This window comes from Monodelphis domestica, chromosome 5, assembly GCF_027887165.1.
Source record: "Monodelphis domestica isolate mMonDom1 chromosome 5, mMonDom1.pri, whole genome shotgun sequence".
Classification (NCBI taxonomy): domain Eukaryota; kingdom Metazoa; phylum Chordata; class Mammalia; order Didelphimorphia; family Didelphidae; genus Monodelphis; species Monodelphis domestica.
Window position 1 is genome coordinate 158,038,639 of NC_077231.1, and position 23,683 is coordinate 158,062,321.

The following is a 23,683-nucleotide window of genomic DNA, read 5'->3' on the forward strand; positions in this document are numbered from 1 at the left end:
TTCCCAGATACTTCATAGAATTCATTTTTATTTCACGTGTGAAGCTACCCTTTCCTTCTAAATTACAGCATCAATATAAATAAGGACTTACCTATAGGTACTAAAACAAGCCACTAAGTAGTGGAAATGAAGTATTTGATTAAATCAAATATTTTATTAGTTTTGTTTTAATTTGGTCAAAGAATTGTTTTTATTTTTGGTAGATATAATCTTTAAAATTGTTTTTCAAGTTCTCCAAGATTCTGCATGCCTTGAAAAAATTCTGAAAGAGGTTAACTTATAGGTAGTTATAGATATAGTCTACATTGTAGAATGCAATGGCCATAACCATCCTAATTTGGCAAGAGTCTTTCATTATGAAATATAAGGTAAGTAAAAGAGCCAGTCTTTAAAACAAGATCTTTTACACTATAATAAAGTTAAGTTACAGGATCACTAAATTACTACATGATTTTACTGTTTTAAAATGTGCAATGAATAGTAGCAACTGTTAAAGCACAAACTATACTTCATGTATTGCCCTAGTAAAATAATACTCACATCTCATTACTAAACTGACAGTTAAATATCATTCACTCTTTTAAACAAAAATTGTTGCTAATGCAATCCTGGCAATGAGGTAAATTTTATTTCAAATGAAGAGAGTGCTGCCTGAGGAAAGACAATTGTATATTTTTGACAGTGCTGTTTAATAATAGTTTGGAGGTGTTTTTGTTTTATAGATCACATCAATTTACTAGTTAAAATGCCAAGTATTGGTCACATAAAAATTAATTTTACATCACCTGTTTATTACTTTTGTCCTTAAGAACACAAAGTTTTCAGATTCACTGAGTTATAATTTTATGCATTCTAATTAATTTTATATCATCCCCATAGTGCTACATCAATTACAGCTAATAACTGTCCTCATTTAGGTTTCTGTGTTTCCATTTATATTGTTTGAGGTTTGATTCTATTACCATAAGCCTGAATTGATTTATTTTTGTTTGATTTGTTACATGGAACCAGAAACAGAAACTGTAAAGTTGTAAATAGTGATTTATATGAACAAATGAGAGTTGGATAAAATTTGCAAATAGAATTAATCTCATTGACTTTGGTTCACCATAAGCAGGGAACATTCAAATCTATTAGTTCATTTTCTCATGGAGTTATCATAAGGAATCAAACTAAATGAAATTAGCTTTTTTTCCCTCCAGATTTTCACTATAGCTTTGCAGATGTAACTTGGAAAAACAAACATTACCTCATATTTATAAATATCCTCAGACTTGTGCATCTTGCAAGTGAATTCATACCATGCACAAAAATATGTAGCAACAATTAATTTACTGCAATAATTAAAATTTTCTTTTCATATGGAGATTAATATTAGACACTAAAAGATAAAGAAAAGGAAAAGAGTTCATGTTGGGATAAGTCAGAAGGCAAATGGTGAGGATGATCTTGATAAACAAATGAACAGTAGCTCATTTAATTCAATAATGGGTCATTGGGTATAGTTTACATTCATTCTTCAGGATTATTCATCATATTACATTTCTTTATTTTCATAAATACTCAACTAGAGGTGAAATTGTTCCATTATAGGGTATAACATGGATTGTGAAAATTGATTTAATAACTTCTAATGATGACCTAAGGGAGGTATAGGTTTAAATGTAATAAAAAATTATCCTTATCATGATTAGAAAGATATTAAACATCCTTTTCAGCTATTGTTTCTCTCACTTTCATGTAGATATATACAGTTCATCTTTTGTTAATTTTTTATTAATGTGTTAATTCTTTTATTCACTCAATATTTAAATACTTATATCTAAAGCATTCTGATAGATGATATAATGAATATATAATACATTTCCTTATCCTTCAAGGATTTTAAAGACTAGTTATGGAACTAAAGTAATATATAAACACATATCTATAAAACAAGGAAAATATAATAGATAGTAGAATATTTCAGAGTTTAGAGGAGGGAGGAGATAATTCCACTTAAATGAAATAATCTTTAAGGCCACGAATTATGAGCTGAATCTTAAAGAAAAGGTACCATATCAAGTTAATATGAGAGGAGAGACTATTACTAACCTCAGTAATTATCATAAAGAAAGGGGTGGAAGTAAGATAGAATATATACTGGGATGATTTAATGTTTCAGTGTGTTTATAAAATAGACCACGTGGAAGGAGGGAGTAACTGAGAAATAAAACTAGCAAAAGTGGAGCAAGTTTCTGGTGGGTAACATACATTCCAACATCAGAGAAAGAGGGTTGGATTTTAATGAGTGGTCAATTAAGTCATTAAGTATGGTAGAAGAAGAAAAAGGTAATATAATGTCTAAGAAAACCATGAAGTTAAAAAATGTCAGATATCTAATATGTTACTGTGGAGGCAAAGAAACCATGGCCTGAATGAATGAAACTATTACTGGATTTAGAGATTAGAAAATCATCAGTTTCCAAATGCTATCAATTTAGAATACTGCGTGATTATTTAAACAATTTAAAACAGATTTCAGGTGAGTATACATAGATACATAGGTGTATGTAAAGTATATATTTATACATCACATGTATGGATTTTATGATGTTTGTGTGTACATGTGTAAACACATCAACATACATAAATATATGTATAACACAAGTATAAACATACATAAGCATACATGCATAAACATATACATGCATAACACACATATATACATAAATATATACATGCATAAACTTATATATAATGAGAGAGATATGGTTAGGGTCAAGGTGTTTTTATGTGCATTTATTATGGCAAGGTAGCATATATTCCTCCATGGCTAATAAGCAGATAATACACTGTGAATCAATATAATATAATAAATATATACATACATATATATAAGTTCTTATAACAAGTCCCCCCTTTCATATATTTAAATAAATATCCATTCCAATGTAAAAGGAATTTTCTAATCAAAAGGGGTATTTTAAATGTTAGACTACTTATGACCTATTTAAAACTTGTATCATTTAAAATATTTTACAATATTAAGTGGGCCACTTTGCCTAAGGAAAGAGAAACATGTCTTGAATTAGGTAGAACTAAGAACGTGCCTAAGAGTTATCACTATGAAATATGCTAACTGGTTTCCCACTTATCTCTATAACTCCAATTCTTGGGTAAAATTCATTTTATAATATTTTTGCACTTAGAAATATATTCCAATTCTCTAGCTTTCTGCTTCACACTTAAGGATAAAAAGAATGGATGTTTAATAAGACACAAGAATCACCAGTGTCTGAAAAATGTGGATAATTATTCCCTTTTGTGCCAGAAAATTAGGGGATAGTTATGTTTAGCAATCACAAAGCAGGAATTATGAAACTTGCTCTCCATAACCACTGCATTTTCAAAGCTAGCAGAAACATGCTCATGTATGTAGAAAATTTACAAATTCATGAAGAAATGATGAAATAAATTGTCAAACTTCCCTATATGTATATAAAAAAGAAGGAAATCAGAGAAGTCAGTAAGAGACTAGTGTGGAATGGAATCATAAAGAAACTTTGTCTTTTATTTTTTTGTTTTGAAGATATACATTTGAAATGGCCCTTATATGATAGGTAGGAATAGGAGGAAGGTTAGTGGCAGGTGGCTCAGTGAATTGAGAGCAAGGCTTAGAGATGGAGGTCATGGATTCAAATTTGATTTCAGATACTTCCTGTCTGTGGCAACCTGGGCAAGTCATTTAATTTCCTTAAAACTTTTCTACTTTAGGATCAAATTAAAATGGAAAGTTTTTTGTTTTGTTTTGTTTTGTTTTGTTTGTTTTTTTAAAGTACACATACATATACATAGATCTGGAAATCATCAACTACAAGAAGATCTGTTATCTCTAGACGAAAAAGCAACATTAGTAAACATCCAGAGAATGGAATTCAACATTACATATACATATATGTGTGTGCATGCATGAGTATTCCCTTTTGTACCAGGAAACCAGAGGTATGCCTAGCAGTCCCAAAAGAAGCTAGTATTAGAATTACTCTTCATAACCTCAACATTAGGAACTACATTTTCAAAGCAAGCAGAAACATGCACTTCCTATATTGGGGAGAATTGTCTGTATCTGTGTGTGTTTGTGTGTTTGTTTGTGTGTGTGTACACATATATGTAGAAAATATTAAAATAGTATTATTAGGGTTGGGAATTTACAAAAAATGAGATTGAATAATTTTGATAAGACCAGATCATGGAAGTATTTGGAAGCTTTATTTATCTAGAATTATCACCTTGATTTGGTAGTCAATTGTAGGTCCTTGACAAATATGGTGTTTGAGGAAACACAGTCCTGATGAGTTAGAAGTCATAAAGAATAAGGACAAGAAGAGAATCAAAATTAACTAGATTTGTAGTAATCTAGAAAGGAGATAATCAAATCATTTTTTGTAATGCTGGTGATGAGCACTGGGAGAGAAGGATGTATCCAAGATGTGTTGAAATTAAGAAGCAAGAGGAACTAGTAAGCATAAAAATTTGAATAGCTTATATGATCCCTTATGTTACCATGATAATGAATGGGTTAGTGAGGTTGGAGATGAAAATAAATTCATATAAGTAGACTATTGAACTGTGAATGAAAGGTATCAGAGTTGTCATCAAGTTTAATGTTGAAGTTGTTGAAGATCATAGCAGAATATGGGGAGGACAGGGAAAATATGAGCTAGATGTCAAAGCCACTGAGGTAAAAGATACTATGTTATAGATGTTGGTATATTAATACGTCACAACAAATTTGAATGGAATGTTTGCCTGAAGAGTTAATGATGGATCAGATGTCTTGAAAAAGCCAGGGTGTGTATGGAGAAATAATTATAAAATAAAAAGAAAATAATGGAATATTCATTTTAAAAGATTAGTTGTAGCCGTGGTGAAGAGCAAAGAATATAGACTAATCTTTCTTTTATTTTTATGATGATCAAAATTGAATATGAGAACTTTATTTTTAAAAAGACAGAATTGCATTGTATTATGTTTAGAGGAAACTAAGGTTTCACCTAAAGTAGGAGATCAGGAAATATTTGTGTTTAAACTGGAGTCACGTTGGTCATAATTGAAGAGGATACCTGTGGAACAAGTTGCAGTGAAAAAAAAAATCTGGAGACCAAATGAAGAGGGCTAAGATTTTTAAAAGAAAGTGCATTTGTTTGGGGTCTTGAACTAGAAGAGACAAATTGATGACACAGATGATAGAGGAATCATGGCAGTAGGAGATAAGATAGGAGAAAATTAAATGTAGTATGAGAGAGAGTGCTAGTTAGGCAGCTTGCTATTAACAGAGGAAATTTCACACTCCCAATTGAATGCTAATATGGTTGTGTTTTTTAAAACATTTTAGATTTAGCTATCTATCTTCACTGGTATTCAAAATTTCTAGTGGATAAAAGAAGATTAAATTTATGTGGAGTGCAAAATACTAAAGAACTCTAAAAGGGATCTCTTATATGTTGTATGAAAGAGGAGGAAAAAAGCTCAAGTGAGGTGTTGATTCAACATAAAGGAAATTGCTAATATTATAACAACCAATGTCTAAGGATATATAGAGGAGAAAGAAAAGAAGAAATTCAAAGACTGAAGATTTTTTAGTATCTTCATATCTAGCTTTGACTTTTTTTTAAAAAAAGAAGAAAATGTGAGGCAGAAAAGATATGATCATAGATCAGGAAAATAATAAGAATAAATATGTCACCCAGAGAAAACAGCGGAACATTGGATAAAATGCCAGATGTCACAGAATGGGGAGAAAGGGTACATCGTTAATTATTATCTTGAGTAGTGTGATACACTAACCATTAGAGCAAATATGGGTGGATGTAATTATCTCCAAATGAAAGATTTTTCTATCTATTATTTACTCTTGTGGAAATAACAAAATTATAGTTTTTTGTCTCACTTTGGATCCAAGGGACACGTTATTTTATTGTAAAGAAACAAGAGAAATTCAGGCTAAAAGTCAAAATAATAAAAAAAAATGTAACATTGCCAAATAATTTCACTTGATAAGCGATCTGCTTGCCAAAGCACTCAAAATACCATCATAGATTATTTTACACTTATTTCTACATTTCACGTAAAACAATGCGTATCTTATACAATTTTGATTTTTTTAGGAATTAACAACCGATTCTCCAAGTACCTTAATGTTTCAAGACAAGATAAAATATATTTCTTTGCATTAAAATTTCCCCAAATAATGCTTTATTTTAATGCTTTTCATTTATTCTAGGAACATCTTTTTAAAAGGTACTATCATATATGAGTAAAATGAATAATAAAGGCAGGAATTTATTTTTACTTAACTGAAACAAAAATTAAAAATTTTGATGAGACAAATAAGAGCTTTGAAGCAATTTCTCTAGAATAAGAAAAAAAACTAACATGTTTCATGTAATCATGTTCCACTATGTGAAGTTGTTTTCTTGCAATCTGCATTCTATATCTTCATTGTGTTTACTAAAATTAATAATTCATAAACATAGCTTTTGCAAAATATAGAAACAAAAATCTTTTCTTTTGAAAGCTCATATATACTAAAGTTAATATTTCTACTCTAAATAAAATCACAGTGTACAAGAGTACTTTAAAAACCAGCCTATTGACTATTTTTTGTCAACATAATACCTATAAAGGGTATGACTCTTTTTCTCCCAATAAACTTACCAGTTATCCAAGTGAACTAATAAAATTGATTCTTTGGGTGGTAGGGCAGCTGATAGGTGACATATATTTTAATGCTAGGATCTCATAATCCAACAGCTTCCCCCAAACTTCATCATGGATTGAGTTTTTTTAAATTTCTATTGAATAATATTTAACTATTAATTTGCATATCATTGCATACATTTCATCTCTTTTTCTTGGAGTACTTTCCCCCCACCCCTGCAATGTAGATCCTTTAGGATCTTGACATATATTCATAAGGGAACCAACTAAACTGACCAATCAATTTAATTAAGTTATTAGTTTGAATATTTTCTCATTGAATTGATTAATATTTTATAGAACTAATTAACCATATTAATGCATATTTACAACAGAATAAGAAAAGTCAATTGATTTCTTGGGGACTTGGTGATAATTCAATTTGTGAGAGAAAATAAATTTTATTGGCTTGTTTTTCCCAGTTTTAGTGAAATATTTTTATCTAAGAGTTAAGTAGAATAATTACTTGTTGCTTAAAAGTAGAAACATTTTAAAATTTACCTCCTTATTTTTCATTGCTTACCTGCTTATTTTTTATAATCTCATTTGAAAGAGGAAAAAAATCCATACAAACTCATATAAAATAAACTAGAAGTACACAATTGAATCTGGTTTGAATGTCAATGACCCAGTTCTCAAGGCCAGAAAGAAGTTTTATATTTGGCATATTTTTAATGCTTGCAATATTATTATTTCTTAATGTAATACAAATAGCATTATAAGTGCATTAGGGAAACTAATATATAGTATTCATTGACCTCATCTCCAAGAATAATGATTTGACAATGTATTATATGTAGCACAGATTATCATGATATATTAATATACATTCTTTCGATTAAGTACAAGGAATTATTGGAATTCACATCATAATAGCAGCAATAGAGTTAAAAAATAAACTAAAGATGGACGTTTGCTATTTTCTGATTAAATTGGGAGGCAGAGACATATAAGCTGGATAATATTAGGAAATTTATCCTGTCAGACTGCTTTCCAACAAAGACGATATCTTTTTCCCATAGATTACTTGGTTTGTTTTATATCATACGTGTTTTCCAAAATTATGTTATATGTAACTGAAAACTGGGAAATTGAGCAAAATTAAACACCAGATAGAAATTTCAATTAATCACATTAAGTAGTTATTTAAAAGCACATAAAACAAAATTGGAATTCTGGTTCTCTGATATGTTTAATGGCTCTAAAGAAAGGCATAGAATATATAATGAATCAAATTTTATCTCTTATCAGGTTAAAAGAAATGACAGAAAAGATGGTGATAAAGAAAAAAGAGAACTAGAAGACTCCTTCCTACCTACAGTAGGATTAGTGAAAAGCTTATATTGAGAATAACATTAACATAAAAGCTTTTCTATAAGATTTTGAGAAGACAAAATTAAATTGTGAAAATTTTGCTTTATATTTCTAATTTCTAATTTGAAAATATAGGAAAGCCTAATGAATATTAACATCACCTAAATCATTACTATATAAAAATGTTCCCTAAGATTTTTCCATGTATAAAGTCATCCAATAGGAATCTTTAAATACAATATTATTTAACACTTATAATAATTCTCTCCTATTATTCCATAGTGGTACCCTATTTTAGTGGATTTTATTATTGGTATCTTCAAATACCTGTCTTGCTCTTACTAGAACTTGTATTTTAGCTGCATGAGCAATTTTGAAAATGCATGTTTTTATTATGGGTCATCTTTTGCCCTCTCTTCTACTCTGTTCATCTGGGTTGGATTTTTGACATTTCCTTGGTTTCCAAAGCCTATCACCTACGTCGTGAGGAAACAGATTGGTTTGACAAGCCCAGAGAAACTCGTTTAGAAAATGGACATGGTCTTGACCGGAAACTTCCAGAAAGACTGATTCACTCAAGACCACTAAGCCAACATCAAGAACAAGTAAGTTCTTCATTTAATTATCTTTATTTTAAAAGTTCAAATTAGCTCAATTTTCTTAAATTGAAATGGAATTATACTAATGAAGTTACAATTTGATACTTTATAATTCTTACTAAAAAAGAAAAAGGATTGACATATCATGTGAACCTGCCTATATTAAAATCACTTTGTTGCAATTAATAATAGCAATTGCATCCTATAATGCATTATATAATCATTACATATCCATAACATAATAGATTTAATAAGGAAACATTATTCTATTATTATAATACCAGATAATTTGTGTTAATTTTAAAAAATTATTTAGAAAAAATTATTTACCTTGACATGCTGCTTACTTTGTGAAAAAGGGCTCCTGAATAATATTATTGTCCAAAATTAACTTTAGATCAACTTGAACTCCAGCTTCAGTTCAAATAGAATAAATAAAAAGCAAGAATGTGGTAGCTAAAAATTCCAATGTTTCTTTAGTCTTTCTTTGTCAATAATCCATTTCTAGCATTCATTGAAACAAAAATATAAACCAAAGATATTTAACCCATCATTTTCATTCATTCATTCACATATTACTCTTTGACTCTATGCTATTTACTCTTTGTTCCTCTTCAGACATTTAGAGTCATATCAAACTCTCAGACTTTTTGTGACCACATCTAGAATTTTTTTAGCAAAGATATTGTAGTAGTAGTTGTTCTTTAGTATTTTAATATTCCTCACTAGGAACTTGTATGATAAGTTTGAGAATATGATTTTCCTAATCAGCTATTAAGATTTTAAACTTATTTATCTATCATTACTCATGATTAGTTAGTGGTAGTCTCTCGGTGACCGAGAATGACGATTGTCTTTGTGCATTCTCATCTATTGATGTACCCTCATGTGGCTTTGAAGTCTAAAGACTGAGGCACAGAGTTTGTGGCACATGGGGCATGGGACGCCAGTTGTTATGGGAGATGCGGTTCTGGCCTGGTGTCCGCATTCATGCACAGCGGCAAGACGTCAACATTGCTCATCTTCAGAGGTGGTGGCAGCATGGTGAATGTGGGTTCGCCAGCTGCTTCTGTCAGAGGCAGCGAGTTCTAGTTGCTTTGGTGTAATGCCAGCCCACTTCAAGTTGGACTTTAGCTGATCCTTGAATCTTTTCTTTGGTCGGCCTTGTTTCCTGAGTCCAGCTGACAGTTCACCATAGAATACCTGTCTTGGTATTCGCTGTGGGTCCATGCGGATGACGTGTCCAGACCTTCGTAGCTGGGTTTTGAGGACCATGACTTCGATGCTGGTGGAGTTGGCTCTGTCGAGGACTTCCTGGTTGGTAATTCGGTCCTGCCATCGGATCCTCATGATTGACCGGAGGGAGCGTTGGTGGAATTGCTCCAGCTGTTTCATGTGCTCCCGGTACAGTGTCCATGTCTCGCCACCGAACAGGAGCGAGCTGAGGACCACTGCGTTGTACACTTTGAGCTTCGTCGCAGTGCTTACACCGCTGTGTTGGAGGACTTTGCAGCGCAGCCGCCCGAGTGCCTGGCTGGCCTTTTGGATCCTGGCATTAATCTCGTGGTCTAGGGACCCGTCATTGGCGATGGAGCTGCCCAGGTACTTGAAAGTGTTGATGTTAGAAAGCTGCGTGCTGTCGATTGTAATGCACGGCTGGTTCGTTGACCTCCCTGGTGCAGGTTGGAACAGCACCTCTGTTTTGCTGAGGCTGATAGTCAGGCCAAACAGTTTTGTTGCTGTAGAGAAGCTGTCCACAATGGTTTGGAGATGATTTTCTTGGTGAGCCATGAGAGTACAGTCATCTGCAAAGAGAGCTTCCAGGATGAGTCTTTCTGTTGTCTTTGTTTTTGCAGTCAGGCGGCGAAGGTCGAATAGTGAGCCATCCAGTCGGTATTTGATGTAGATGCCCAGGTCTAGATTCATCACAGCATGTCGTAATACTTGGGTGAAGTATAAGTTGAATAGCACCGGAGCGAGGACACAGCCTTGTTTCAAGCCATTAGAGATGTTGAAGTGATCGGAAGTCTCTCCACCAGATAGGACTTCCCCTGTCTTGTCGACATGAAAGAGCTGGATCAGTTTGACGAATTTTGCTGGGTAACTGAGCTTGCGGAGGATCATCCACAATGCGTCCCTGTTCACTGTATCGAACGCCTTTGTCAGGTCTATGAAGACAATGTAGAGACTCAGGTTCTGCTCAAGGCATTTTTCCTGCATTTGCCTCACCATGAAGACCATGTAGATGGTGCTGTGATCTGGTTGGAAGCCACATTGTGATTCAGGCAAGTTCTGCTCTGAAACAGATGACAGGAGTCTGTTGAGTATAACACGGGCGAGGATCTTTCCGGCAGTAGAGAGTAGTGAGATGCCTCTGTAGTTGTCACAGGCTGCTCATGAGCCTTTGTTCTTGTACAGGGCTACTATGGAGGCATCTTTGAGTTCTGGGGGCATGTCTTCCTCTTCCCATATGCTGGTCAGCACTATGTGGAATGCCTGGAGCGCCTTTCCATTTAAGGCCTTGTACACCTCGGTTGGGATCCCGTCTTTACCAGGTGCCTTGCCTGCACTCATTTGTTTATTGGCTTTTTAGACTTCCTCTATTGAAGGAGGGTCGTCAAGTTGTTCAATGGTACGCTTTTGGGGGATCTGGTCAAGGGCGCTTTGGTCGACTGAAGAGGGATGGTTGAGAAGGTGACTGAAGTGTTCTTTCCGCCTGTTGCTGATGCCTTTTTTATCTTTTATGAGAGTGTCACCTTCAGAGGATAGCAAGGGAGTGGTGGTGGGTTTTAATGGCCCATCGACAGTCTTGAGGGCACTGAAAAATTGTTTGTAGTTTTTCGTGTCAGCAAAGTGCTGGATTTCTTCTGCCTTTTTTTCCCACCACCAGTCTTGCATCTTCCTGATCTCACACTGCGCCGTGGCTTGGAGAAACTTGAATCTGTCCTTTTTAGGAGCAGAATTTGGGTTATTTTGCCACTCCATAAAGGCTTTGTTCTTTTTGCTCAATAGGTCTTCAATAGCAGTGTTGTTCTCGTGGAACCAGTCCTGTGGTTGCATTGTTTGGGGCCTAGGACTGTTTCCTTCACTGCGTCTCTGAACAGGTTCCATTTCTCGGTTGAGCTTCTAGTGAGTGATCCCTTGGCAGATAGCTTGTTGTCCAGGCAGGATTGGAATGTTTGCAAATAAGATGGATCTCTAAGACAACTCATGTTGTAAATTGTGAGAACTTTCTGGGCGCGTTTTGGATGGCGAGGCACAATGCACATTTGTAGAGTCGCTCTAACCAATCGGTGATCTGTCCAGCATTCAGCTCCTCTCATGGCTCTGGTGATTTTTACATCCTGGATGTCTCGCCTGTGTACAATGATGTGATCAATGAGATTCCACTGTTTTGATTGTGGTTGCATCCACGTTGTTTTATATTTGTTTGCCATTCTGAAGACAGTGTTCGTGATGGTGAGTTCAAACTCTGAGCATTTGCTGAGTAGCAGTAGGCCGTTGTTGTTCATTTTGCCCACGCCGTGTTTGCCGAGCACTCCTTTCCGTCTTTCAAGGTCCTGGCCAACGTGGGCATTGAAGTCTCCCAGTAGTATCAGCTTGTCATTTGTGGGCACTGAGTGCAGGACGGCACTCAGGTCAGAGTAGAACTGCTCGATGGTCTCCTCTGTGCTGGTCAGTGTTGGGGCATATGCACTGATGATTGTGGCATACCGGTCTTTGCTGAGAGGTAAACGGATCTTCATGAGCCTCTCGCTGATGCCCACAGGCAAGTCTGGCAGCTGTTTGAGCAAACTGGTCTTGGTGGCCAGGCCAACACCGTGGATTCTGTCTTCATTTGAGGCTCTACCTTTCCAGAAGAAGGTGTATCCAGTGGTGGGTTCACTGAGTGATCCCTCTTCTGGTAAGCGTGTTTCGCTTAAGGCTGCCATGTCGATGTTATATCGCGCCAGTTCTTTACCGATTAGAGCTGTTCTTCTCTCAGGTCTTGGGGTGTTCTCTCTATCAAGTAATATCCTGATGTTCCATGCTCCTAGTAGGAGTTTCTTTGTATTATGTTTTCTTTGGTTTCGACTGCTTAAAGGGATGACCCGCTAGTTGCGGTGTGCTGACCGGGTGTTTGTAGGGCAGGCAATGTTTGGGACACCTTTTCTAGTCCCCTCCCTTGATTAGGGTGAGCAGTGCTGTCCTAGAGAGGGCTGCTCAGTCGCCCAGGATGCTGCCGAACGTCCCTGCTGCCCACAGGGCCGAGCGACCACTGGTCCGTGGGCCGCCTACGTGCAGGATCGTGACTACAACTGCCAGTGGTCACCTCCACCTGTTGCGTCGCCACTCCCCCATCGCCGCAGGTCTTGAAGAGGGTGGACGGGGTCAGGATAGATGAGTGTGCACAAAGACACTTGTGCATGGAGATTTAAGTGGAAAAGTCGGTGCACTGAGACAGTCCCACCCTCTCGGCATTGGAAGCCTGGGTCCAGTGGCAAGAAAAGTCGTTACACCTGGAGACTTCCTCAGCTGCATTGGATGGCGGTGTTGTCCTTTGTGCTCCAACATGCCCTGAGCACTCCACAGTGCTTTGCTGCGTTGCCATCTCAGCCTTTGAACCTTTTTATTGGTTTCTTCCGTCTGTTCAGCCGAAGTTGTCTTCACATGAGCAACGCTCTGGTTCACCAGGGGTCGACGACCCGATGGCTCCCCTCACAAGGTTTAGCCGGCCTGTCGAAGTCGTTGCCCGGGGTATGGCCGCTGCCACATGCTAGCAGCTACTAGGAGCCACAAGTGAGAGCTGGGTGTCAGGTGGGGGTCAGAGGCTGGAGAGCTGCCCTCCATACCAGAGATACTACCCTTCCCTAAACACCCCATACACCCCACTCATGATTACTAGTTCTATAATTATTCATGGGATTTCCATGGGAATTTTCAAATTAATAGAAAGAAGTCCATTTTTAGGTGCAAACCAAGAAAATAATATGTTTTAAAGGTACATATATTTCCTCAAAATATGTTTTTTTTTTAATTTTAAAGGAAACAATTTAAAAATTATAATTTAAAGTTAAAGGAAAAACCTCACCAATGTTAAATGGGGAAACAAGCATTTATTAAGCACCAATTACATTGCAGGTACTGTGGAAAGTGCTCAATAAGTAGCATCTCTGATTCTAACAATAATTTTGTTAAGTTAGTGGTATTTTTATCTCCATTTTATATGTGAAGAAACCGAGACTGTTAGAGGTTTACTGACTTGCCCAGCATCATACAACTAATAAGGGTCTGAGGTGGTATTTGAACTTAGCCTTTTCAGGTCCCAGATCTAATATTTTATCTACCGTATCACCGAGCCACCACACATTCCTATTGGAATACAATATTTTTTCACACAAGAATATCTCACAAACATAATTTCCTATATCTAGCTTAATAGTGCCAACATAAGGAAACTAAGCAAAATGACTAATGTGAAACAAAATTTAGTCTGTTTAATCCTTTTCCTATGTGCTGAAGGAGAAATCAAATGAAATATTCCAAATTTGAATAGTCTGGGAAATTGTTTCAGTTCTCTGCTTAGCATATGCAAACAAGCTTTGTGATAGAAAACTACCCCAATAAGCCCCCTAGTGCCAAACAACAACAAAATTCTTTGCAAAACGGACTAAATATTAAAGTGGGTGATAGTTTATGACAACAAAGAGAGAGACAAAGACAAAAAAAGAGATTACTTATCTATTCATCCCAGCCTAATTTTGATAAATTGATCCATTACCCAATCAGATAATCACTTCAAACAATTCTATTTTTTGTTTTTGTTTTGTTTTATTTTTTATCAGACTTGTGGCTTCATTAATAGAAGACCTTGTCAGTGTGGCAATACTCTAAATGAAGTAGTCCTGATATTCTTTAACTTTAAATCATAGTAAGATAATTAAAGCTAAGTGAAATGCCCATGGTCAGAAAGTTAGCTTCTGGCAGAGACAGAACTTGAATTCAGATTTTCCTAGATCCAAGATTAATCTTTTATATGCATTCATATCTCCAATTAATTAAAGTCTTAGTCATGTTTTTTAAAGTTTTCTTTATTTATAGGCAGTTTTATCAACTTTTTGGTTCATGATTATATTTTCTTATTTGTTTTTCTGTTTCGAAATTCCTCCACTTCCTTGTATTACTCAGTTGTCATCACTTGCAACCTTTGCTCTTTATTTCTTATGATATGACCATCTCAGCTGATGAATGAATTTTTTCCCACTAGTTTTTCCTAATTCTTTTTGTTCCTAATCTATCCCATATCTATGCTCTGGGCCTTATTTCTCCCTTACCCTTTTGTGTCAAAACTAAATGAATAAGGCAAATCTGCCTAAATATCTGAATTATAAGTCATTTGAATTGACTTAACTTTTCATTTAATGACAAATACATTGGCAAATGTATTTTTCAAAATCAGTTTGTCCCTATTGAATGTTTTTTAATTCTAAGAAATTAATTCTATCACTATTTAGTGATAGAATTCAGGTATATAGATGTGTATGTAGTTGTTGTTGTTTTTTTTTCTTCAAGTCTTCCTTAAGGGTTTTTTTCTGATTTTGGTTTATTTTTTGTTTTTACTTCCCTGTCTAGGGATACAAAACACTGACAAAAACAAAACAATATTTAAATGTTCCAATAATATAAATATTATTGACCTGCATAAACAGCATTTATATTAGTATATATTCCTACCTTAATTACTTTGCAGGAAAACACTTTCTAATTCATTCACATAATATAGATATGGAAGGAAGAGTTACATTTTGTTGTGAATCATACAGATTTGTTTCCCCTTACATATATATTAGCATCACTCTTCCCAGGAAATTAGTAATGTGCCACAGTAGATAAAGTTTTAGAACCGGAGTCAGAAAGACCAGAATTCAAATTCAACCTCAATCCCTTCTTAGCTATATGAACCTGGGTAAGTGATTTATCCATTCTCAACCCCAATATTCTTATCAGGAAAATGGTAGTAATAATTGTAAACTTCACATAGTTGTAAGGATTACATGAGTTTACTCATATAAAGTAATTTTTTCAAACCTTAAAGTATTATATAATTGCTAGATTTTATTAAGTATAAATATTTGACTGGTTTCTTCATTCAAAATTTTATATAGCTAGATACAAAAGTGCTCTAAAGCAATTCCAATTAAAGAAATGCAAAGCAAAACAATTCTGAGATATCATCTCACATCCATCAGATTGAATAAAATGACAAAAAGGCAGAGGACAAATATTATAGAGGATGTGGAAAATAGGGAATGTTGTTGGAGCTGTGAACTGATTCAACCATTTTGGAGAGCAATTTAGAATTACACCCAGAGATTACAAAACTGTGTATACTCTTAGATTCAGTAATAAAATTTCTGAATGGGGTTCAGGAAAAAAGGAAAATAATATATATCTTCCAAAATATTTAATAAAAGCTGCCTTTGTCTATAGTTAATAATGGCTAATGTTTTTATAAAGTTCCTGTCCAAACAAAATTGCACTGGTTCACCTAACCCCAGCATAATGATAATGGTATATTAGACAATTGATCTTAATGGGGAACATTTGTGTTAATTCTCCACTGGCATAGTTCAGTGTCTGACTTGATCTGTTGCTTTCTAGAGCCCTAGAGTCATGATCCTCCATTCAATAAATAAATATAGAATTAAAAGTATTAGTACTAATTTGAGTGATACATTTCTATATGTTCTATAATATCTTTCTATTTATCTTAGAATCATATTTTCACAAATAACTTTCATTAAATTAAATAAATTTAGGAGGTGAATGAAATGAAATGAAAGCTGACTTTTAGTTGATACATTTGCCCTAACAATGTAAAGTGTAATCCAATCAGTGTTGCATGTCAATTTGGATAATTTAGCTAATAAGAAATATTTGCAGTTATAAAGTTAACAATGACAATGACTGAAGGAGTTAATATGAATTATTTTTATTAACTGAGATTTGTTGATTTTTCAATCAAATATTTTTTACCATGCAGACTTCCTCTAATATTCCGGCCAAGTATTTATTAATGATATTTTCTGTTTCATTTTCTAGAGAACTACTTCAGCTTGCTACTTCTATAAGTAGAATATAGGTAATGATTAGATTCATTGAAATGAACACATAACTTCAGGCTTAATATCAAGGTTATAATCAACTTTTGATTGCAACCAATTAGTTTAAGAACAATTTGGTCACATCATTTTCCTGAGGGTACAACCTGAATGATTCCTCTCTCATTTGACTCTGAATTGTGTGGTTTATAACTGTATCTCTCCCTCTTGATCTAAATTCAACATACTACAGTTGTTTGGCTTTCACAGTATAATTAAACATATTTTTAAATGGTAAGTAATAAAATGTATGTCTACTTAAATAATAAAATGTAATTATAATAGTTATTTTAAAAATCATGAATCTTTCTAATGACCAACCCCAAGAGTATTATTTAAAGGAAACTGTACATATTGATAAAATAATGTTTTATCTTAAAATAATGACCAAATTTAACTTTTTCTATTGAATTAGACTGTTAAGAGAATAAAGTTCCATTTAATGTGATGCAGAAGTTTTCATTATTTAATTTATGTGGTTTTTTTGGTAACTCTTTTAGCCAAGTAGGAAGAGATGGAAAAATCAATTCATTTCTTATATTCAAGCCTCAGGAATGAGAATTGAATTTATATACTTATCACAGTAGCTTTATGGGTTTATTATTCTACCTTAAATAAAAATACAATATATGATGGATAACACTATTAGTAATACCTTTTAAATACAAGATATCTTGAATGAGTAAAGGGTTCATATATATGAATACAATTCATTGAATCTCTTGCCAATAATATCAGTCAAGTGCTAGGATTCATGAAACATTAAAATGTCTCTGGATGTATGTCTGCTTTGAAAAGAGGACACTAGTACAATTAAGGGCCATGTTTTGTTATTTAAATACATTTTCATGGTCTTGAGGTGACTGATTTTCAAAGGTATTTCAGCTCAAACTCTGTTTGATTTTAGCATCTTGAGTATGAGCCTGTTGATAGCCTCATATCCTGGGTTTATCTAGTCTCAGAATAAGTATAAGTCCTCTAATGGAATAGAGGGTATCCTATTTGACCTATTAGATTAATTTTTGGAAGAAGCAAAATTACCTTTATTCTCATGTGCCACCCTATTTACAATATCAGAATCAATATGATAAAATAGTGACAGGGCATCAGGCAATAAGACTCACATAGCAATTAGATTTTCTGGATTACTAGCTGATTGGTGCAGTGGATTAAATATTGACTTTGGAATTAGGAATACTTGAATTTTAAAACTGCCTTAGACACATATTTTTATTGTGATCATGGTTGGCAAGTCATTTTAACCTCTTAGACTATTTCCTCCATAAATAAAGTACAGATAATAACAACACCTAATTTAGGGATTTGTTGTGGCCATCATATGAATGAATATATGAAAAGTTCTGTGCAAAACTTAAAGGAATATATAACTTTCAGCTATTCTTATTTTCTAAAAGCATTATGAGTTTATTTTCTAACACCCAAATTTAACATAAAACAGATAAAATATATCATATATTTAATGATAAACTTATTGTTATGGGTGACACACACACTTTTTTTTTTTGAGAAAAGAAAAAAATAGAGCTGATTTCGATGGGCCTTTTTTTTCCTTGTACTGATCATGATGTTTGTAAGCAAACATGCTACCAGAAAGGCAGTTATAACTTATATACTAACATGCATTGTAGAAGATGGAGAGAAGTTTTCAGGCATAATACCTATGTTGGTTGCTTTTTCTTAACCGATTTTTGTTTGTTTTGCTATTTGTTACAATGGAAAGGTATATATACAATATTATAAGACAGTAAAGGGCTATACTTAAAAATTATTTTGATATTTAAAAAACCTTTAAAAAGAATATAATCTGAAGCTTCTAGATATAATAAATACCAAATGAAATAACAATTAATTTAACTTGTATCTCAATTCACATAAATATAGAACCTCTATCCCAACCTGTTAAATAAGCTTTCAGTTCAAAAAATGTGCAAGAGAAAATTAAAGATTTAAAAAAACATTTTAACATGCAGACATCACCAGAATAATAAGGAAGCTTCCAAAATATACTCCAGACTTTAAATGCTTAACTTCCTCAAAACAAAGATATGTTTAGGACACAAGCAATACCAGTACAAACTCATTTAAAAAATTATCTAAAATTGGTAGCAGACAGTGAGGAATAATTGAGGATAAAGTCAGCTGTCTGAGAGATTGGTACTCAATTCAACTAAGTTAGGACATCATCTTGAGAGGGTTTAATAGAAGAAACTACAAGTAGTACAGCAAACATGAATTTTAATATATTTGACAGTGGTTATGGAATGAGCTATTTTCATCAGTAACAATAATATAACCAACCCATTTCTGATCTACCACCTTAGTAATCAATTAAGGTGAAGAGGTGACAATGACAACTAAGAAGATGAAATTAGGTTGAATGTTAAACCTGATTGTTTAGGAAGTTACTTTAATGAGCCCCAGGGACTGTTTTTTTTTAAGATATTTCAGAGAAATGATCATTACAAAAGAGTAGCAAAGTTTATAGATGATTTTTTTTCCAACAAAAAATAAGGTAACAGAAAATAGGTTGGTGTTATTTGTTTCCAACAGAGCTGATAGCCATTTTGGAAGAAAAGGTCAACTTTCTTCCTCATTTCTAAGAAGTCATTATCAAAATAGTCCATGCATGTTTTGAAGATGTTTTTGATGAAAATATTAGAAAGAAATAACCAATATTTTGCAGGTGATTTTCTAGATCAGCCTATGTCATTGCTAGTTTGTTTTTTCTTATGTTTTTAATATTTGACTGAGTGGAACAAAATTCAACCTTAATGTTTTGCTCAAAAAGCCTAGAAAAGAAATACAGGAAGGAAAGCCCTGAATAAAGAATAGAAGATATGTGTTCAAATCCTACCTAGCCTTCAGTTTTCTCATTTCATAGAATTAAGCAAGCAGATATAAATTCATGTAAGTTATTCACCAGTACCAAGGAAAGAATCCATAGTTAAAGTCTCTGTGAGCGGCTTGCTTCTCCAAAATCTTCGATTCATATTCAATGTTTATGTTATAATTAATTCCATCTAAACCTGAACCTTCCAAAACAAAAGATAGATATGTCAGATTTTTTTATCAGTCAAGTAAAATGATAGTGTCTGTGATTCCAACACAATCTGACAGTGGTATAGATGGATAAGATAAAAGATGAGAAGACTTAGGGATCCAATACGAGGAATCATATAGGGCTTAATGAGGCCCTTTACTGTGACAATAAAGGGAATTGATTTTGTGATGTATTTGAGGCAATAGTTGTGGGACTTGGTAATGGGTTGGATTTGGGGCATGAAGGATGAAGAAATGTCAAAGATAACTCAGAGTAATGTGTACATGGAAGACAGAAATAATAAAGTCAAAAAGAGAAACAGGTTTGGAGGAATGATAATCAGTTGAGTTTGGGACAAACTGATTTTGAAGAATGACTAGTACATCCAGGTAGAAATTACCTATAAGCAGTGAAATTTGAAAACACAGCATTTCTTGGAATGGGAATAGACTTCAGTGATCATATTAGCCAACTTATATTTTTTTTTAAATCTTCAATATGATCCTATAATTCTATAGCTGGTCAAATAGAGACAAATACAAATACAAATACATATATGTATGTATCTTTCTAGGTGGTCATTCAGTCTCTTAGAAAATCCCTGGGAGGAAAACTCTTTGTCTGTGAGGCATCTGAAAGTATGCTTCAAGTTTAAATCTTTCTCTTTAAAAATTCTGCCCATTGTTTTTTATTCTTTTCTTTGGTGTCAATCAGAACATCTAATCCTTTTTCCATAGGCAAAGCTTTTCAAATATTTGTGTATGGTTTTATGCATCTCCCCCCAGCCAGTTTTCTCTACCTCAGGCTAAACATCACCATTATCTTAGAAAGTTTCTTATATGATGTGGATCCTAATTCTTAGAGGCCTTTCTTTTTGCTGCCCAAGATAATGTTAGCTTCTTTTGGCTGCTGTGTCATTTTGTTGACTCATTGATATTGCAGTCTGCTAAAACCGACATTTTTTTCCTGACACATTGATGTCTAATTTTACCTTTCTGAGATGGCAGCAGTGAAGTTTATTTTTGAACTCTCATGTACCTTAATATATCTACCTGTTGAGTTTGATCTTATTTAAATGCAACAAATGTTCTAAACTGTCAAGAACTTTTTTCCATCCTGACTTTAAAATTTAATGTAAAGACCACAATTCTCAGTTTTATTTCATCTAGACTTGATGTGGAATACAGAAAAGAAGTTGGTACAGAAAAAAAAAGTTGTGGGATTCATTTTAATATACTTAGTAGTAGGAACTCAGCTTGTCCTACTTTTTGACTTAGAAAATTTTAAAATTTTTCTTAAAATTTCATTTTCCCCCTCTCTGAACTCAAAGTAGAAAAGTCACAGCTTTAAAATCACTTCTTTTTACACACTCACTTTATTTTCTAATAGTTAAGTGATAGACTTTTAAAGTCAAGTAATAAACCACCATTTTCTTAGGAAATACACTATTCTCTAATAATTTGTTATTTGATGAGCATAGACTATAATTAAAAAGGAAAATATTTTTAAAATCCAAAATGTCCTTATGAAACAAAACAAAAACCAATTCTAACAATTACTATGTAATTTTTAAAGCTGTGCCACAAAATGCTAATTTATTTGCCACTGACTTATGAGAGCATTATGAAATTAACCAATAACTTACATATAGAGAGAGACTAAAGTATTACTTAAGTCGATACTATATTTTGTAACATGTATGTCTTATGTTCCTCAGATGAATGGGAAGCCTACACAGTACATCTTTCCTCATGCAAGAATAAAAATAATGAGAGACCTTAAGGATCATACAGTTTCAGGTAAAGCTAAATGAATAACCCAATGATTTGCTTAAAATATTAACAAGTGGTATACATTCATATTTCTTTCTGGATGACAGAATTAAATGGATTCTGGTTATATTTATTAAGCATTATTTTTTTCAGAAACAAGCAAACACATGACTGGATCAGGATTCTGAATAGTTAAATCCATGAAAAATAATCATCAGTATTGTCCACATGTTTAAGTCAGTATCATCATAAAATATTATTTGTTGTCTATGGATTTAGAATATCTTACAATTTATAAAGAAACTTAGTTCATATGTCATCATACATTTCCTTCATCTTATAAGAATCTAGATAATAATCTTTTTATCCCAAACAAATGATTAATTCAATAAAAATATCAATCAAATTGGTTGTTGGCCTTTTATAAATTTAAGGATGGATTTATGGAATTTTAGCTCCCCAAAGAAATGTTTATATATTGGATGGATAGAACCTGACCAGTACTGTGGAAATATGACTTTCTTCACTAATGTATAAATTGGAGAACTTTTTGAAAAGGACATTGTCTTTGTAACTGTTAGGCTACTTCATCTAAAAGAAAGATATCAAACTGAATATCAATAGAAAGCTTGGAAAATATCAGAGAGGAGAAATTATTTAAATGTGCGCACATAATTAAAAAGACAGCATGATGTAGTAAAATGGGTCATGGATTCAGAATTTAATAATCTAGTTCAAATCAGGACTCTATTACTTACTACCTCTGTGATTTAGGGTAACTACTATGAACTTTCATTTCTTAATTTGTAATTCAGGGTAAGAAGGAAGTGGGTGATCTGTAAGATCTCTCTATTTTTGAATCCAATGATTCAGTGAATTGTTTGTAATCTTAAATTATATAATACATGTAAGTACATATAATACCACTTATATAATACTTGTAAAGAAAGGGCTTTTCAAACCTTATGCCAAGCCTCATAAGGATGATGATGATGATGATGATGATGATTAATAAAAACTTACATTTGCAGTCATAAATGCATATATTGAAATATATTTGGCATTTCTGAACATGTCTGTATAGTGATAGTAATATTAAGAATGTGTTATATACTTGGTACTTCTGGACATGTATGCAGTGATGGTAATACTAATATTGTAATGTATATGCATCCTTTAAAACTTTTTATGGGTATTTCTTTATTTTGCCTCTTAATGGGATGTAGCAGGAAATGAATGCCAATCATTGTTTCATAAACATTTTAGTAATAAAATCTGTTACTTGTTTTTATAAGAGGAGGATTGATTAGATGGCATTTTTTTCCCTTTAAGATATGTGGTCATCTCTCAGACATATAATTCTGGCTTTCATAATTTTGTTCTAATTTTGAATATCTTTTAAATACTGATAAAAATTTCAAAAGTGAATATCAAAACCCACAAATAATTACTTGCTACAATCTACTAAAGCCCCCTTTAATTCATAAAGAAAATCGACAGTATATTTTCCAGCTTTGCAAAATAGTGGTCTTTTTTATCAGTTGGAATATGAAATCTTAAAATATTTTTATTTTTTCCCTGCAGCATACATTCTTTTGTTGGTTTTCTGGATGTTGCATTTATTTTTATGCTATCTGTAGAGTAGAGGAATACTATGATCTGTTCCATTTTTTAAAATGAAGAATTCTACTTATATGATTCTTCTATTCTCATATTTTGGGATTTAACTGCAGTTCATTTAAAAATAATATGATATTTATCATATATGGCATATAGTAGCATATGCTATATTCTTTTAAATTCTAAACATACTAGAAATTTTATCAAAATATTTGCTTTGCTTCAAACACAATTCAATTTCTTCTACTTCTATTTTTTTTTTCAGCGAGATTGAGGAAGGTCTAAATATTATGCAATGTATCATTTAGAATCCTTGGATTCTTACCATGTCTACATATAGGAATGCTGAAAAAGACTTGACCTGAAATAATTACTCCACACCCCCCCTCCAATAAATACATCAATTTGGCCATTTATCTGGCCATCTTGACCAAA

At 33.2% G+C, this 23,683-nt stretch overlaps 1 protein-coding gene across 5 annotated transcripts in view; it reads left to right on the plus strand.

Annotated features, from left to right (window-relative positions):
* Positions 1 to 23,683, plus strand: part of PCLO (piccolo presynaptic cytomatrix protein) — a 623,741-nt gene that overhangs the window by 340,542 nt on the left and 259,516 nt on the right. For all 5 annotated transcript variants that reach the window (XM_056799474.1, XM_056799475.1, XM_007504012.3 and 2 more), the window contains exons 8-9: positions 8,524 to 8,660; positions 21,574 to 21,655. In XM_056799474.1, the coding sequence (XP_056655452.1) occupies positions 8,524 to 8,660; positions 21,574 to 21,655 (219 nt within the window). The remainder of the gene's footprint in view (positions 1 to 8,523; positions 8,661 to 21,573; positions 21,656 to 23,683) is intronic.